Consider the following 18,690-nt stretch of genomic DNA (forward strand, 5'->3'; position numbering starts at 1 on the left):
ATCCTTGGTACATTATACGAGTGGGGTATCCGAGGCCCGCTCCTGATTTTTTTTATCCAAAATTTCCTGTCGCTTCATAATTTCCATGTCTAAGTCGGTGCCTCCCATAGTTCCCCCCATATCCAGGAGAATGGGATGCCACAGGGCTCTGTATTGAGTGTATCTCTACTTTTAGTGGCCATTAACGGTCTAGCAGCCGCTGTAGGGCTGTCCGTCTCACCCTCTCTGTATGCAGACGACTTCTGCATTTCATACTGCTAAACCAGTACTGGCGTTGCTGAGCGGCACCTACAGGGAGCCATCCGCAAGGCGCAGTCATGGGGTCTAGCCCACGGTTTTCAGTTTTAGGCTGCAGAGTCGTGTGTTATGCACTTTTGTCGGCATCATACCGTTCATCTGGAACCAGAACTTTACCTTAGTGATGACCACCTTACTGTAGTGGCGATTTTTAGGACTGGTTTTCAACACCCGATTGACTGGGCTGCCTCACCTTCGTCAGCTTAAGCGGAAGTGTTGGCAGCATCTCAATGCCCTCTGCTGCCTAAGCAACACCAACTGGGGTGCAGATCGCTCTACGCTCCTGCAGCTATACAGAGCCCTTGTTCAATCTTGCCTTGACTATGGGTGTCTGGTTTATGGTTCGGTAGCGCCCTCAGTGTTGCGTTTACTTGACCCAGTGTCCACTGTGGCATTCAACTAGCGACGGGAGTTTTTTGGGACGAGTCCAGTGACCAGTGTCCTTGCGAAGGCTGGAGTTCCTCCATTGCAGGTCAGGCGTGCACAACTGCTCGCCATTGCACACGTTTGTAGTTCTCCTGTGCATCCGAATTACAGTCTCCTTTTCTCATCCACAGCGGTTCATCTCCCGCATCGGCAGCCTAGGTCAGGGCTTACAATTGCAGTTTGCATCTGATCCTTTCTATCTGAACAAAAGTCCTTGCGTTTACCACCTGTACTCAAGATCCAATTGCATACACCTTCATGGTGTACAACTAGGCCACGGCTTCGCCTGGACCTTTCACATGGCCCAAAGGACTCAGTTCACCTCGCGGCTCTCTGCTTTCACTTCACATCTCGATTCTTGACGTGTACCGAGGCCATGAAGTGATTTACACCAACAGCTCGATGGCTGATGGTCACGTCGGCTTCGCGCATGTCCATGGAGGACATATTGAACAGCATTCCTTGCCCAATGGCTGCAGTGTTTTCACTGCAGAGCTGGTGGCTATGTCTCGTGCTCTTGAGCACATTTGTTCATGCTCTGATGAGTTGTTTCTTCTGTGTACTGACACCTTGAGCAGCCTACAAGCTATTGACCAGTGCTATCCTCGTCATCCTTTGGTAGCAACCATCCAGGAGTCCATCTGTGCCCTGGAACGGTCCGGTAGGTCAGTGGTGTTTGTGTGGACCCCAGGATACATCGGAATCCAAGGCAATGAACTTGCTGACAGGCTACACAGAAACCGCCTATGGAGATCGACATTCCAGTAACTGACCTGCATTCGTTTTTACGTCACCAGGTTTTTCAGCTTTGGGAGACGGAATGGCAGTCTCAGTACGAACAACAAACTGCGTGTCATTAAGGAGACTACGAATGTGTAGCAGTCCTCCATGCGGGCCTCTCGCAGGGACTCTGTGGCTCTCTGCCGGTTCCACATTGGCCATGTTTGGGCGACCATGGCTACCTCCTGTGCCCTGAAGAACTGCCTTAGTGTCGATGCGGTGCCCGGTTGACAGTGGCCCATATTCTGGTGTCCTCTCCCACTTTGACTGCCCTGAGACAAAATCTTCAGTTACTGGACTCGTTGCTGCTAATTTTATCTGACAATGTGTCATCGGCTGATTTAGTTTCAAATTTTATTCGTGAGGGTGGGTTTTATCATTTGATCTAAATTTTAGCGCATGTCCTTTGTCCCTCAGTGCCCTCCACCCTAGTGCTTTTAGGGTGGAGGTTTTAATGTGTTGCAGAATGGCTGGCTTCTCCTTTTTATTCGATGGTCAGCCAGCCATGGTAATCTGTTATGTCGTTTTAATCTCTTTTACCTGTTTCTTGCATTTCCGTGGTTTTCTTCTCCCCTTTTTCCATTTTTTTGTTGCCCTTCCATCATTCTTGTGGTTTTTCCTTTCTCTCCATTCTGTGTTGTCAGTCTTGCTTGTTTTATTCTCACCCTTGTGGCATTGTTTTATTCGGAACAAGGGACTGATGACCTGGCTGTTTGGTCCCTTCCCCCCTCTTTTAAACAAACAAACCAACCAACCCTACACCTTTAAGAGGGAGGGGATTCTTAACCCAACAGAGTTTCTTTCCAGACAGTAACAGATCTGTGTACTGAGTTCAAATCGATCCAGTGGTTTAGGAGATGATGTGGAACACACACACACACACACACACACACACACACACTTTTATAATATGTATATAATTGTTATTACTTTTCTAAATACACTCCACAAGCACTTACACATCTTTCCTTGATTTGAAAATGTCTGTCAAAGCTTCTTTAGAGAAACCACTTGGATCACTGTTGTATGCCCCATTAGCCTCTTCATCAGATGAAAAATGCTGCCCATGAATTTTTTTTCCTTCATCTTTGGGAACAGGAAGAAGTCAAACGTGTCAGGTGAGGTGACTAAGGTCGGTGCAGTAACACTCGCATTTTTTCCTCTCCAATAAGTCCATTGTTCTGGCAGCCATGTGTGCTGAGGCACTGTTGTAATGCAGAAGAAGGTGCCCACTCATTAACTTTGTGCTGTGACCTCCACGTGGTGAGAGCTTTCAGCTGACATTGTCACATGCCTCTTATCATTGAGTATCCAAGGTGAGATGACCTATCTTGGTGAAGGAAGTGGCCACCAATCTTCTTCTCATTGCTTCTTCTTCACTTCTGTGAAATTTTATGGATGGTTCATCATCTGGAAAATACTTTACTCTTCATTACTGGGTCATAATGGTTCACCCATATTTTGTCAGCTGTGGCAATAAGGTAAGTTGTCCTGCCTTCATCGAATTTTTCAAACATAAAATGATGCCACTCAATTCTTAAGTGTTTTTGGGCTTCTGTCAGGGAATGTAGCACTCAGCAGGCACATTTCTTGGTTTGCCTAAATGGTCACGAACGATGGTCTCTGCCATGTTTCATCCAATATTTAAGGTTACTTCAGTGTTACGGAATGTTAGATGACGATCGTTTCCATCGTTTTCTGGAGTCATTACCATTGCTGGGTGACGATGATGAGTTAATTGTCAACAGACTTCTACCCCCTGGAAAATTCGAAAAACCACTTTCTAATGGTGGTCCTGGAAGGCGCAGACTCGCCAAAAACATAAACCATAGAAAATTGACTTTCTTCTGTTTTTAACTTATTTTTATAGTCGTACAGTGTGACTCAGCATTGCCTGCATCTTCACTCACCATTCACAGAGAGTTTTGAAATCTAGTGATGGGGAACTGCTGCACACAAGTTCCAAGATCTGAAAACTGTGCTAATTCAAACTGAAATAATTCCATTGTTGTCAGACTTCTGGTTTAAGAGCTGCTGAAAATGTCCGGCACAGTGCTTGCGTAAGATTTTAAACAGAGCTAAAGGATTTAGCACCCTCTTTGTTCAGTCATTGCAAGAGTATCAGGGTAATTCTGAACTAACTAAAATGAGAAATGTTGCAAGAAACATGTGAAACAGCGTAGAAAACACAATTTCAAAATTTTGAGATCTCGCATTATAAGTCAAGAACCATTTCACTTTCTCCTTTAGATTTGTATTCAAATAAGAGAAATTTTGGGCCTATGCAACCATTCCCAGCATCCCATTTGTAAATGGAACAGGAATTTAAAAAAAAATCTAATCTCTGCACCCTCTGCGAATCACTGTATGAGAACATGTAGAGCGAAATTATTGTAGATATGGAGTTAAAAGTGAATAATAACTATCTACCCACTGAAAACTGAGCTAAGCTGCCCTACTTATGTAGTGTCATCATGTATACTTCCATTGAGTGACACCGAAAATATAATTATGTCGTACTGGTGTTTTTTCCTTGTATGTTAATTTGTGTCTGTAATTCTTTTAGTTGATTCAAGTGATCCCTTACTACATAAAATAATCTGTGACTTCAAATAACAATTATTATTTCTAATAGAAATTGCAGTTGTTATTTAATGTCATCAAGATTTTTTAAATAGTAAGGGATCACTTTCTAAAGGACATGCAACTCTGCTTTTTGGGTTAAATGATGACGATGTCCTCTTGGGTAAAATATTCTGGAGGTAAAATAGACCCCCATTCACTACTCAGGAGGATGTCATCATCAGGAGAAACAAAACTGACATTCTATGGATCAGAATGTGGAATGTTAGATCCCATAACAGGACAGGTAGGTTAGAAAATTTAAAAGGGGAGATGGATGGGTTTGAAGTTGGATACAATGGGAATCTGTGAAGTTTGGCAGCAGGAGGAATGATTGTGATTGGGGACTGGAATTCGATAGTAGGAAAAGAAAGAGAAGGAAAAATATTAGGTTAATATGGACTGGGGGGGAAAGGAATGAAATACGAAGCTGCCTGGTAGAATTCTGCACAGAGCATGATTTATAATTAAATTATGCTAACACTTGGTTTAAGAATCATAAAAGGAGGGTGCATATGTGGAAGAGACCTGAAGATACTGGAAGGATTCAGATTGATTATGTAATGGTTAGACAGAGATTTAGGAACCAGATTTTAAACTGTTAAGACATTTCCAGGGGTAGGTGTGGACTCTGACCACAATTTATCGGTTATGAATTGTAGATTAAAACTGAAGAAACCAGGGAAAAAGGCAGGAAATTCAGGTGACAGGACCTAGATAAGTTGAAAGAACAAGAGGTTGTTGAGAGCTTCACAGGGAGCATTAGGCAGTGATTGGCTAGAACAGGGGAATGGAATACAGTAGAAGACGAATGGGTAGCTTTAAGATATGAAATAGTGCAGGCAGCAGAGGATCACATAACTAAAAAGGCAATAGTAGAAATCCTTGGATAACACAAGAGATGCTGAATTGAATTGAAAATTTAAAAGTGCATCAAAGGAAGCAGGTGAAAGGGAATACTGACGTTTAACAAACAAGATGGCAAAGCAGGGATGGTTAGAGGACAAATGTAAGGATTTAGAAGCATATTTCACTAGGGGAAAGAGAGATACAAGCCTACAGGAAAATTAGTGAGACCTTTGGGAAAAAGAGAAGCAGCAGTATGAATATCAAGAGCTCAGATGGTAAACCAGTCCTAAGCAAAGAAAGGAAAAGTGGAAGGAATATATAGAGGACTTATACATGGGAGACAAACTTGAAAGAAATATTATTTAATTTAAACTGGACATAGATGAAGATAGATAGATATCGTGTGACTAGGGCCTCCCATCAGATACTGTTCACCGGGTGCAAGTCTTTCGATTTGACGCCATTTCGGCAACTTGTGCGGCGATGGGGATGAAATGATGATGATTAGGACAACACAACACCCATTCACTGAGCAGGGAAAATCTCCGACCTAGCTGGGAATCAAACCCGGGCCTTTAGAATTGACATTCTGTCGTGCTGACCACTCAGCTACTGGGGGCAGACATAGATGAAGATAAGATGGTAGATACAATACTACAAGAAGAAATTGACAGAGCTCTGAAAGATATACGTCGAAACAAGGCCCCAGGAGTAGACGATAGTCTGTCAGAACTACTGATAGCCTTGGGGGAGCCAGCCACAATAGAACTCTCCCATCTGGTATGCAAGATGCATGAGCCAGGTGAAATACTCTTCAGATTTAGAGGAGAAATAGCAATTCCAATTCCAAAGAAACAAATGGCGGACAGATATGATGATTATGGAAATCAGTTCAGTAAGTCATGGATGCAAAATATTAACATGAATTCTTTACAAAAGAATGAAAAAACTGGCAGAAGAAGATCTTCAGAAGATCAGTTTGTATTCTGGATAAGTGTAGGAACACAAAAGGAAATACTGACCCTATGACTTACCTTTGGAAATAGGTTAAGGAAAGGAAAACCTACGTTTATAGTATTTGCAGACTTAGGGAAAGCTTTTGACAACATTAACTGGAATGCTCTCTTTGAAATTCTGAGAGTAGCAGGGATAAAATACAGGGAGCAAAAGGCTATTTACAACTTGTACAGAAACCAGATTGCAGTTCGAATAGTCGAGGGGCATGAAAGAGAGGCAGTGATTGAAAAGGGAGTGAGACAGGGTTGCAGCCTATCCCTGATGTTATTCAGTATGTACAGTGAACAAGCAGTTAAGGAAACTGAAGAAAAATTTGGAGTAGGAATTAAAGTTCAGGAAGATTAAATAGAAACTTTGAGGTTTATTGATGATGTAATTCTTCAAAGAGCAGTTAAACAGAAAGAACAGTGTCTTTAAAGGCTGATAAAAGATGAACATCAACAAAAGCAGAATGAGGTTAATAGAATGTAGTGAAATTAAATCAGTTGATAGTAAAGAATCAGATTAGGAAGTGAGACAGTTAAAGCAGTATATGAGTTTTGGTATTTGAAATAACTGATGATGGCTGAAGTAGATAGGATGCAAAATGTAGACTGGCCAATGGCAAGAAAAGCATTTCTGAAGAAGAGAAATGTGTTAACGACGAATCTAGATTTGTCTGGAGTGTAGCCATGTATGTAAGTGAAACACGGATGATATACAGTTTACATAAAAAGAGCATGGAAGCTTCTGAAATGTGGTGCTACAGAAGAGTACTGAAGGTTAGATGGGGTGAAAAGAAATTTGTGGCGCAACGTGACTGGAAGAAGGGATTGATTGATAGGACACATTCTGGGGCATTAAGGGATGACCAGTTTAGTATTGGAGCGTGTGTGTGTAAATATCATAGAGGGAGACCAACAGACGAATAAAGTAAGCACATTCAGAAAGATACAGGATGCAGTAGTTATTCAAAGATGATGAGACTTGCCAGGATATAATAGCATGGAGAGCTGCATCGAACCAGTCTTCGGACTGAAGACCACAACAACAATAGAAGTTGCACTTTCTGGTGACTCCTTCTACCACATCACCTCTGCAGTTTTGGGGCACAAGTTTTATGTCACTGAAGAAAAGTGAGCCCTTTCATTTTGTTTGTTAGTACCGTGTGAGTGCTGAAAATTAAATACTGTGCAGCGTGTGGCTAACATAAAACAGCTAAACAGCTGTTTGAGTGCTGGATCATTCTCATTTTTAGATGATGATGATGATGATGATTCATACTGTATGCCTGGAAGGAATGAACACCTGTTGGGACGAAATAGACTTGGTTTCAACATTGAAAGTTTTACAAACCCTCGGGCATTTTCACACGTCAGATAATACTTTTACAATAAGTAACCATTTCAGTTGCTACTAGAGACGGAAGTCCTTATTGCATTTTAACAAACAAGTGAGTGATCACCTAAGCTACAGGCCGGGCATGGATGTGTGTGATGTCCTTAGGTTAGTTAGGTTTAAGTAGTTCTGAGTTCTAGGAAATTGATGACCTCAGATGTTAAGTCCCATAGTTCTCAGAGCCATTTGAACCTAAGCTACATTTGGATTGTATACATATCTGTGAACTGTCACTGTAGGTGCAGACCATTTTTAGACTCTGCATGCCTATTTGCTATTTCACAGGCCTGTTATGCAATCCACATGCAGCCTAAGTTACCTTTGTATCATTCATGTATCATGCACGCTGTACGACACAGCATAATGAATATTAGTTTGAAGGGTTAGCAACAATGGAGCTGTGGTAGATATGTATATGACAAAGGGAGAGTAAGTATGTGGACTATTAAATAAATTCTTCCCATAAAATCTTAAAGTGTTGCTGTATGTGTGGAACCCAACTGATGCAAGTAAAAGAATTCTACAAAATCCCTTCCTGTTGTATTGTACATAGTAAGTTTTAAGTGAGAATTTTGTGTTAATTGATAAAATCTTACTTTGAATAGAATCAATCTAAAAGTTGTGTTTTCATGGCATTTTCTTAATGTTGTACTTGTTGAAGGTGATCATACTTAGGTACCTAGTAGTAGTGACTTGTTACATATGGCAAGGTTTTAGACAGGATTGTACATTATGAACTATGACGTAAAGAAGTGTGTACTCTGGTACTTAGTTGAATGTTAGAAATATTTTGGTAATACCCCATGTTAAAGAATTGCTTACTGTTTATGTAAACTTTTTGTTTAAGGACACAATCTAAATAAATGCTGTATATCACCTGTTTCAGACTATATCACGGTCAAAATTGATTCCATTGAGCATTGAAGAAGTGGAAGAACGAGTTACTGCCTTCAAACGTCTAGGAGATGAGATCAGTCGAACCATACCAAATGTGCTCTTGGCAACAATGAATATCTTACACAGCTTATACATCAAAGCAAAGTACGTTCAGAGTTATTATTCCCTTAATAGTTATGCTGGTACCAATTTAGTATAATATTTTCATTTGATTCTTCCATTAAGTAATTATTAGAAATTAGTGCCTTTGCTGCCTTGCTGTAGTAATAGAATTGATTTACACAATCATAGTTATCCTTTAGAATCCAGTGAATTACTCCTTTTGCGGTAGGTACTGTCTTGACACTGAATGTAATTTTACACTTTGCATACAAGCATAAGAGTATTATTGATAAAAGTAGTTAAATTATGTACACAGTTGAACACTCAAGTCATTTGATATTTTGTTTACTTTCACATACAATGACTTTAAGTAAGAATCAACTAGCTGTATAACTGAAATATAGTGTAGTGAATAATTACAATGACAAAAGTGAACTAAATACATTCTATAAGTGTGCTGTCGATTCATAGTGAAAAATGTAATCAGTGTTCTTGCACCATCTGAACTACTTCTAGGAGTGTACAGTAGTTAAATGATCAAGTATGATAATCTTCAATACAAAAAACGAATCCCCAGAAGCAGTAGTGTATCATTAGGTTCTGAAATAAAAAAACCTTGCTATTTTTCTCACTGTTTTAGTTTATTTTATCATGCGAGTACAGTATAGGGTGTATCAAAAAGAATCATCCGATTTGGCACATCTACATTTCTGAAACTAATGAACATATACAACAAATTTGTTTTTGATGAACAGAAAACTCGAAAAGTTTTTGTTATATCTTTTCATAGGTGTCCGAAATGCCCCCCTTGAGGTGCACGGCACATGTCAGTGCTGAATTCAGACTGTCCCCACACTGCAGCGAGCATATCTTGAGTTACAGCTTCCACAGCTGCTGTTCTGTGATGTCTCAGTTCATTCATTGTTGTTGGTAATAGAGGCACATAAACAGAGTCTTTTTATAAACACCCACAAGAAATAATCACATAGAATGAGGTGCACAACCTTGGAAGCCAGTAATGTAAGGCTGAATCATTTGGTCCAGTGCAACCGATCCATCATTCAGTAATGCTTTGATTTAAAAATTCCTGCATTTCCAGAGGCCAGTGTGGCAGTGCTCCATCCTGTTGGTAAGTGAAGTCATTCGATCAGTCTCCAATTGTGGGGAAAGTAAGTTCTCAAGCATATTAAGGTATGTGCTTCCCGTGACAGTGTTCTCGACAAAGAAAAATGGACCATACATCTTTTCTGTACCCCATATATGTTCAGCTGTCGAGCTGCACAGCAAACGGATTTCTGTGGACTCTTTGTGAAACTATGGTGGATGTGTTCGACGCCTGTATCAGACACTCAAGGACGGCCCAGTGATTTGCCTTTTCACAAACAACCTGTTTCTCGGAATTGTTCATGCCATTGTCTAATGCTCTGTGCTGTAGGAGAATGCACACCATACCTAGTACTTAAGTCATGCTGAACATTTATTACTGACCAGCTCTGTGCAGAACATGGGACACAAAATGCTTTCTGTTATCCTGAACATTTTTACTAGAACTGAAGTGGGCGCACACTGCTGCTACCTAGAGGTAACCATGTAAAACTTGAGTATGCTCATTCCAACAGTACATTGTTCATACATATATCTCAAATAACATAATAGTTATGATTTTTTTGAATTGTATGGTTCTTTTTGATTCACCCTGTAGATTGGGGGGAAGGGGAGAACATTCAGAACTCGGTTAAGGGAAATGATGACCAAATATTGCTAAAGATGGTGGTGAAATGTAAAGGCAGAGACAGAAGTTAGATTACTAATTGCTGAAAGCAGTTAGGTGGTGCAATAGCAGCTTTTAAAATCCCTAACTTTTATATTGAAACAAGTGAGGTGACACTAAACTTGCATCCAGGAGGATTCAAGCCTGTTCAGATTTAGATCTTCTGTGATTTTCCCCAATTCCGTTAATGTAACCATTTGAAATGCGCACTACAGTTTTACTTCTCCATCCTTGGACACTCCAAGGTTCTGCTCTGTTTCTAATGATATTCCATTTCCTTTCCTTCCTATATTACATTAAATTTGTTGTTCACCGTAATAACCAGATTTTGTTTCTGATTAAATTAGCCTGAGAAAAAGCAGAACTGGGGAATGGGTAACGAACTCTTACATTGTCAAAAAACATTAACAAATATTGTAAAAATGCAGATTTATTAATACTAAGCTCATCCAAAAGTATAAAGTTTATACATCTCATATAATAAATCTTACGAATAAAAGTTAGTCACAGTAAGCAAACCAAGAAATACTCAGGTGCAGAATACTACAAGAGGAATAAAACATGAAAGAATCAGCAATACAGGCTCAATAATGGGCATCAGTTGTCCAGTCTGCGATTTCCATGATGCCCACACAATTTATTAATCACTGAAAGGAAAAAAAAATGAAAATTTATAAGTGTAAAAGAAAAAATGAAATAAATATGCGACAATCATTAACTAATTTCTTCTCCACAAAGACACATGATGTATGACTGACAAGATATTATTACATGAATAAAATCTTCTCAGTATTCAAACCATATCATTTCAAATAAAATTTTATTCTTGCACACTTCTGCAAAAGACTTGGAAGACATAAGCTGTTTGTCCCCAAACCCAGTTGCAGAGAAGTTAGAACAAAAGATAAATAGAAAAATTGTGTTCTGTAGCTGTATGTTCTTATTACTCATTACCGTAATTTTAGTACCACAAAGAAAGCAAAATCGATCACATTTGCCTTTCTACATCCTTACCTGTTCAATTATTGACCTTCTCAGTTCTTCCAATTCGATTCTTTTTTAAATTATTATGTAACCTTTTGCTCCAAGGAATCACTTCCTTATTATTTTTTTCCGATTTCTCCTAGTTTCTATCCAACACAGTACTTTTTTCTTTAGCTTATTCTGCTCTGCAGCCTTCTCTGTTTGGTTACTTATTTGCCTTTCTTCACATATAATTCTTTCTCTATGACCAGTTAACTGCAACTGTTAATCCTGGAGTGTTTTCTGATTTGTGCTATGTCTTTGTGATTCTGAGTGATTTATTATTTTTCTGTCTCTCTCTAATTTTCTTACACCTTCTCTTAAAAGTTTTGCTAACAGGTGTTGAAGGAAACACAGCAATATTGTATTTGAATGACCTCAGATGTAGCATTATGTCACTATAAATATTTTTAATCTCATTATCATCAGAAGACCCCCACTATTTTAAGAAAGGTGCAGCACCAAAAAGCTTGGAGCACTCTTAGATGGGAAGATAACATACAGTACAGCCAGCGAATGCACATCCAAGCACGCACTCACTCTTCCCCCATACCTCTTCTTCCTCTGTTCTCTTTCTCCCTCACAATCCACTCCTCCATGTCCTTGTCATTGTTCACCGCACAAATCCATTGGCGCCGTTGCCCATGTCGTATTCCTATTCTATTCACAAGCTCCCTCTTCTCAAGCTTCAACCACCATTCCCAAACTCTCCTTCCTACTCCCCACCTCCTTTTGAAAAAAGATCAAGGTAGAATTTGGAAAACTGTTTGTCTTGTTTACATGCGTTTCAACAATCCAGTGCCTGTACTTTTTGGCTAGTTGGTACCTTTACTCCTACATTATTTACATCCCACCAGGACTTTCCATTACCAAGTACAATTGTCCTAGAGATAACTAAAGCAACCCACCAAAGAAAATTGGAACAATTTGTGTGTGTGTGTGTGTGTGTGTGTGTGTGTGTGTGTGTGTGTGTGTGTGTGTGTAAAATGGGGGGGGGGGGGGACAGGTTGCCTTGAATAGTGTATAGTGTGATACTTGTATCTATTCGGCATTCTAAACCCCAGCTCTCCTCTAGGTAGTCGGTTTTTATCGATGAGAATCACATAGACACACATGTAGGTTGTTTCATGTTTTTAGCATGCAAGTAATTGAAATGGCTCTTTTTGTGGCAAATTATTAGTTTCCATTATTGATAACTTGCTACTGGCAAATGGCTAAAATTGAGAAAATAAGAGACACATCAGAGCCATGATAGCCCACATAACTCGCTTGACACAATATTTCATTTGGAAATCGTAATGAAGCACAGACAGTACAATTAAATATAAATTGAATATTATCTGCCTTATCTCTACTTCTTTTTTAATGCTGGTACATCTCCTGAGTTGGAAGATTTATGTGATGCAACGTGCTAATCAACACTGAGCAGATTTTAAATTTAGCTCATGTGAGTTCCTCTTGCTACTGCACACAGTTCACCAAAACAATTGTTTGAAAGTAATCTTTTTTTTTTAAGGAAAAAGATTCAAATTATCAAGTTTTTCAATGGTCCCATTTCATAACAATTTTGCTTTTTTCAGAGGTGGTGATGGCATCAGTAGTCCAGGTGTGAAGAGGCTTGAAGACAGTGTGAGAGATAAGGTATGAAGACATTGATCTGTTCTTGGTTATTGTGCAAAATACTGACATTGTTAAAGTATAACTAAATTTCACTCAATTAATATGATGTGTAGACCACCTTCAAAAGAGAAAGACAAAGCGTGATGGCAGTTTTACAAAATTTATATCAGGATAAAATTGGAAATAAAATATTGGAAGGCAGGAAAATAAACTGAGGAGGTGGGGAAGGATATCGTTTGAAAAAGAAAGGAATAAGAAATACTATTATGAGAAGAAAAGTTGCTACCGTATTTACTCGAATCTAAGCCGCACTTTTTTCCGGTTTTTTGTAATCCAAAAAACCGCCTGCGGCTTAGAATCGAGTGCAAAGTAAGCAGAAGTTCTGAAAAATGTTGTTGGGTACAGCCACAACTAACTTCTGCCATTGAATATATGTAGCGCTACACAGGCATGCTTTGCAGGCACAAAGATAAATACTGGCGCGCAAACATCTGCGTCAGTAAATAAATTATAAAAAAAAAAAAGGTGGAAAACGAGCTTTTTTTCTCTGCCCCGAGTTTCGACCACTGCATTTTCATACATTATCCAACGAAGTAAATACAAATTCTGTATAGTTCATCTTCGAATGTAGCAACATTTCAATGTACTACGAAAATCTGACTGGCAAGACTGTTTGAGATGTTTGTCAATATGGCCAACTCTACGTTCTGAAATTTCTCCTTCCTGTGAGAAGAGATGGTTGCTAATAGGAACTTTTATGAACTGTGAATCATATGCAGTATTCTCTTCACCACAAGAATAATATGAATAGAAACATTTTGCTATGTATTGTTTCGTGTTTGCTGCTATCTCATTTAAATCCTGTCTGCCTAATAAACTACTAAACTAGAGTGAGACAACAGCATACGCGGAAGAATATACATATCATGTCATGTTTATATTCGTATCATTCTTATGCCTGATAGTGATACAGTCAGAAATGAAGCATGGCAATTGACTAGGCCGTAAACACTCATTATCAGAATGCAACAAACTGTGCATGACATAGTACAGTAATGCATTTTCAGCTTAGATTGACGTAAACACCTATAACAAAGAGAACGGTGCTTATAAGATCAAAGAAAAATAAGCAATCAATTCAAACCAGACGAAGCACGTGAAAAAGGAAGGGTACCCTTATAAATAAGGACGGAGCGCCTGATGCATAGCAATGGCTACCTGGTAAAGCTTAACTGCTAAGCTTACGACTCGAACCAAACTACCGTAGCTGTATCGTCATTCATTCAACCTAAATTGTGTCTCATATTACAATGGACCAACTTTGTTTCGATTTGGAGGTGCGGCCTAAAACTTTTGTCTCCCCTTGAATTTCGAGTCTCAAATTTCAGGTGCGGCTTAGATTCAGGAAATTTTTTTCTCCTTGATTTCGAGTCTCATTTTTCAGGTGCGGCTTAGATTCGAGTAAATACGGTACTCACCATACAGTAGAGATGATGAGTCGCAAATAGGCACAACAAAAAGACTGTCACACTTAAATATGAGTGTGGTTTGAGTTGCCTGAGACTGCTTGTGGACAAAGGCCATTGGCTGAAAGCTTTAAGTGTGAAAGTATTTTTGTTGTGCCTATCTGCAACTCAGCATCTCTCCTATATGGTGGGTAGCAACATTTCTTCTCATAATTACATCCTGGATTTTCCATTGTTTGAAAGAATAAGAAATAGAAGATATAAAAGGGGAAGATTTACTGATAACAGACAGAGAATGCGAAAAGAAATATAGTAGGAAAAAATCAGAGTTCTGAAGCACTGGTGTTCATTGTAAATCCATGGATGTGAGTGATGGTCTCTTGTTATTATGTTGTGAAATATAATTATTATGTTCCACAACATGCTCAATAACAAATATATTGTCTGTTAACTAGTGTGAACAGATTGTGATTCATCAGTCATTCTGCTGTCAGCATAGTACTTGTCATGCCAAATGCTGGACAAAACTTACATCTATGGGTTATCCTTTGCTTTCTTATGTGTGTTTTACGGTAACAGGAGTGATGTATGTGGTACTGGTAGGAAGCATGTGGCAAGTTTACAATGGGACTACTAACATACGTAAGGGCAATTTGAATATGAGACATACTAAATGGTGGTGTTGGACATGAGTGTTTTAAAGATGATGATGATGATGATGATGATGGATGGTAGTGGGTTAATTTAAGAAATCTAGGGTCCATGTTTGGTAGTATCAGTTTCATTTCAGGGCACAACATTTGTAGTTATGCTGGTGTAGAAGTTCATTAATACACACATCAAAAAAAGTTTTGTGTCACCTCAGTTCAGAGAGTACCAGAACCTGTACAGAAAATTGGAGTAGAGATCAACATAAACATCATTTCTGCCCTTTTTATTGCTCATGAAAACCAAACATTGCGTGATGTACCACCATAACAGCAAGACCTCCAGAGGTGGTGGTCCTCCAATACCCAGTAGTACGTCCTCTTGCGATGCATGCCTGTATTCATTGTGGCATACTGTCCACAAGTTATATCAAGACTCTGTTGGTCCAGATTGCCCCACTCCTCAATGGTGATTCAGCATAGATCCCTCAGAGTGGTTGGTGGGTCATGTCGTCCACAAACACCCTTTTCAATCTAGCCCAGGCATGTTCAATAGGATTCATGTCTGGAGAACATGCTGACCACACTAGTCGAGTGCCGTCATTATCCTGAAGGAAGTCATTCACAAGATGTGGAAGATGGGAGCACGAATTGTCGTCCATGAAGACAAACGCCTCACCAATATGCTGCCGATATGATTGCATTGTCGGTCGGAGAATGGTATTCATGTATCATACAGCCATTAAAGCGCCTTCCCTGGCCACCAGCTGTGTATGTCGGCCCCACATAATGCCACCCCAAAACAGCAGGGAACCTCAACCTTGCTGCACTCGCTAGACAGAGTGTCTAAGGCGTTCAGCTTAACCAGGTTGCCTCCAAACACGTCTCCGATGATTGTCTGGTTGAAGGCATATCAGAGCTGAGAATGTGACGCCAATCCTGAGTGGTCCATTCGGCGCGTTGTTGGGCCCGTGTGTACCGCACTGCATGGTGTCATCGTTGCAAAGATGGACCTCGCCATGGACGTTAGTGAAGTTGCGCATCATGTAGCCTACTGCGCACAGTTTGAGTTGTAATACAACGTCCTGTGGCTGCACGAAAAGCATTATTCAACATGGTGGTGTTGCTGTCAGCGTTCCTCTGAGACATAATCCGCAGGTAGCGCTCATCCACTGCAGTAGTAGCCCTTGGGAGGCCTGAGCGAGGCATGTCATAGACCGTTCCTGTCTGTTTTTATCTCCTCCATGTCCGAACAACATCGCTTTGGTTCACACCGAGGCACCTGGACACTTCCCTTGTTGAGAGGCCTTCCTGGCAGAAAGTAACAATGCAGTATTGACTGTCTAGGCATGGTTGAACTACAGACAACACGGGCCATGTACCTCCTTCCTGGTGGAATGACTGGAACTGATGGGCTGTTGGAGCCCCCCCCCCCCCCCCTCTCTGTCTAATAGGCGCTGCTCATGAATGGTTGCGTACATCTTTGGGTGGGTTTAGTGACGTCTCTGAACAGTCAGAGGGACTGTGATACAACATCCACAGTCAACGTCAGTCTTCAGGAGTTCTGGGAACAGGGGTGATGCAAAAACTTTTTTTGATGTGTATAGATTCTGAACCAGGTATGTACTAGATGATGGCTTCAGAATTCGTGGGGGTATGTTCCGTATCTGCAACTAAATGAAGGGCATTTTGTTTTTTGCCATATCCAACTTGCTTTTTTTATTTATGAAACATCTTCAGTGGCCTGTAATAAATATTTGTTTTTATGTATACTGGGTGATTCAGGATGAATGTCACATAATTTGTGAGATGATTCTACGTGTGAAAATAAGTTGAAAGAGTCCTGTGACCATGTGACCGATTTTTGATCTACAGTACTACACACACCCATTAATGATCATGAAGACAAGTGTAAACTTTACTTAACAAAAGCTGTGTAGGTGCTGTGGTGGACAGAATAATGTTGGGACAGATCCTACAAGAGGTGTTCAAAAATGTACCCCACCCATCTCAGTGCACTTGTCAATGCATCGGAGTGTGTGTTGAGTTGCACACTGATCATCATCTCGGTGGGCTTGACTATGAGAACAATGTCAGTGATGTGAGGGACAAGTTCCTCGTGTGTATCCACCGCTGTAGCGTACACATACCACTTTAATCAACCCCATAAAAAGAAGTCCATTGAAGTTAGATTGGGTGATCTGGCAGGCCAATTAATGTGTCCACCACACCCAATCCACCATTGAGGAAGTGTGTTATTCAGATACTGGGATACTTGTCTGGTACTTTGAATTGGTAGCTGCATGTACAGTTGCCATTGTCACTCCAAAAGTGCAGGTAGTTCTTCAATCAGAAAATGTGTGTACACTGTGGCTGTCATTCAATTTATCAGGAACACAGGCTCTATCACCAGGTCAGCAGTCATACCACACCAGATGTTCACTGAGAACCTAATTTGGAATCTTGGTTCCCTAGTATCATTCGGGTTCTCCATCCCCCATGCAAGAGAATTGCGGGTGTTCATGATACCATTGCATGCAAACATAGCCTCATCTGTAAATAAAGTGTATTTCATGCAGTCTCTGTGTACAGCCAACCATTCACAAAATTGTTGTTTGCTTACTGAGGCACCTGAAAGTAGATATTGCGGCCAGAGTGGCCAAGCAGTTCTAGGCGCTACAGTCTGGAACCGCGCGTCGCTACAGTCGCAGGTTCGAATCCTGCCTCAGGCATGGATGTGTGTGATGTCCTTAGATTAGTTAGGTTTAAGTAGTTCTAAGTTCTAGGGGACTGATGACCACAGCAGTTAAGTCCCATATTGCTCAGAGCCAGCCAGCAGCAGATGTTGCACAGGCTGAACATGGAATGGGTTCAAGCCGTCGGAATGCAACATTAGCCACACTCACCTTTGTGGAATGTTGAGCTGACGACTCATGCGCCATATTGATGGTGGGACTCCATTGTACCATACCATTGCAGTTACGTCTTCCCTTTCCTCAACTGATTGGACGGCCTTATGTTCTGATGTTACATACGCTAGGTAGTGTTCTGGATTCACATAATGTTTATGAAACCTTGGGAAATAAGCTGGCACAGGGGGTTCGTCTCTGGTTTTCTGTCACAGCCACACAGGTACTGCCATTACAATACCTGTACAAAAACATGGCTGCATGTTCTCCATGGGTGAACTTAAGTGGCATGTTGATATTCATATACAACATGGATTTGTTTAATAGAGCAACAGTCTGACTGACAAAATGGCCTCACAACTAATCACTGATTCAACCAACGATTGCACACTGGGCACACTTGCAGCTGCTGCCTTGATATGATGTCACAATGCTGCCGTCTATTGGAGACTCCCAAAACACACACACACACACACACACACACACACACACTCTCTCTCTCTCTCTCTCTCTCTCTCTCTCTCTCTCTCTCTCTCTAACTCGCCACTATTCGCTACAGATGGTAACATAACTTACTCGGAAACACAAATTAAATTCTATAATAAGCACGTTAATTTAACAAATATGGAACTCGACAAGAGTGAGGCAGACTTATTAGAGAATGGACTCTAGCATAACTTGAAGTACAATTTATTGAAGAAAGAGATTAAAGAAATAATTTCTGAGACGAGGTACTGACGGAATTAAAGCTGTGAGGATGGGGCGTGAGTCGTGCTTGGGTAGCTCAGTCGGTAAAGCACTTGCCCACAAAAGGCAAAGGTCCCGAGTTCGAGTCTCGGTCCGGCACACAGTTTTAATCTGCCAGGAAGTTTCAGTTTCTGAGATAT

At 40.5% G+C, this 18,690-nt stretch overlaps 1 protein-coding gene across 5 annotated transcripts in view; it reads left to right on the plus strand.

The window, feature by feature from the left end:
- LOC126161792 (nuclear pore complex protein Nup93-like) overlaps positions 1-18,690 on the plus strand; it is a 176,602-nt gene that overhangs the window by 155,190 nt on the left and 2,722 nt on the right. For all 5 annotated transcript variants that reach the window (XM_049917866.1, XM_049917865.1, XM_049917867.1 and 2 more), the window contains 2 exons: positions 8,255-8,409; positions 12,742-12,802. In XM_049917866.1, coding sequence (XP_049773823.1) covers positions 8,255-8,409; positions 12,742-12,802 — 216 coding nt within the window. The remainder of the gene's footprint in view (positions 1-8,254; positions 8,410-12,741; positions 12,803-18,690) is intronic.

Source organism: Schistocerca cancellata, chromosome 2, assembly GCF_023864275.1.
Source record: "Schistocerca cancellata isolate TAMUIC-IGC-003103 chromosome 2, iqSchCanc2.1, whole genome shotgun sequence".
NCBI lineage: Eukaryota > Metazoa > Arthropoda > Insecta > Orthoptera > Acrididae > Schistocerca > Schistocerca cancellata.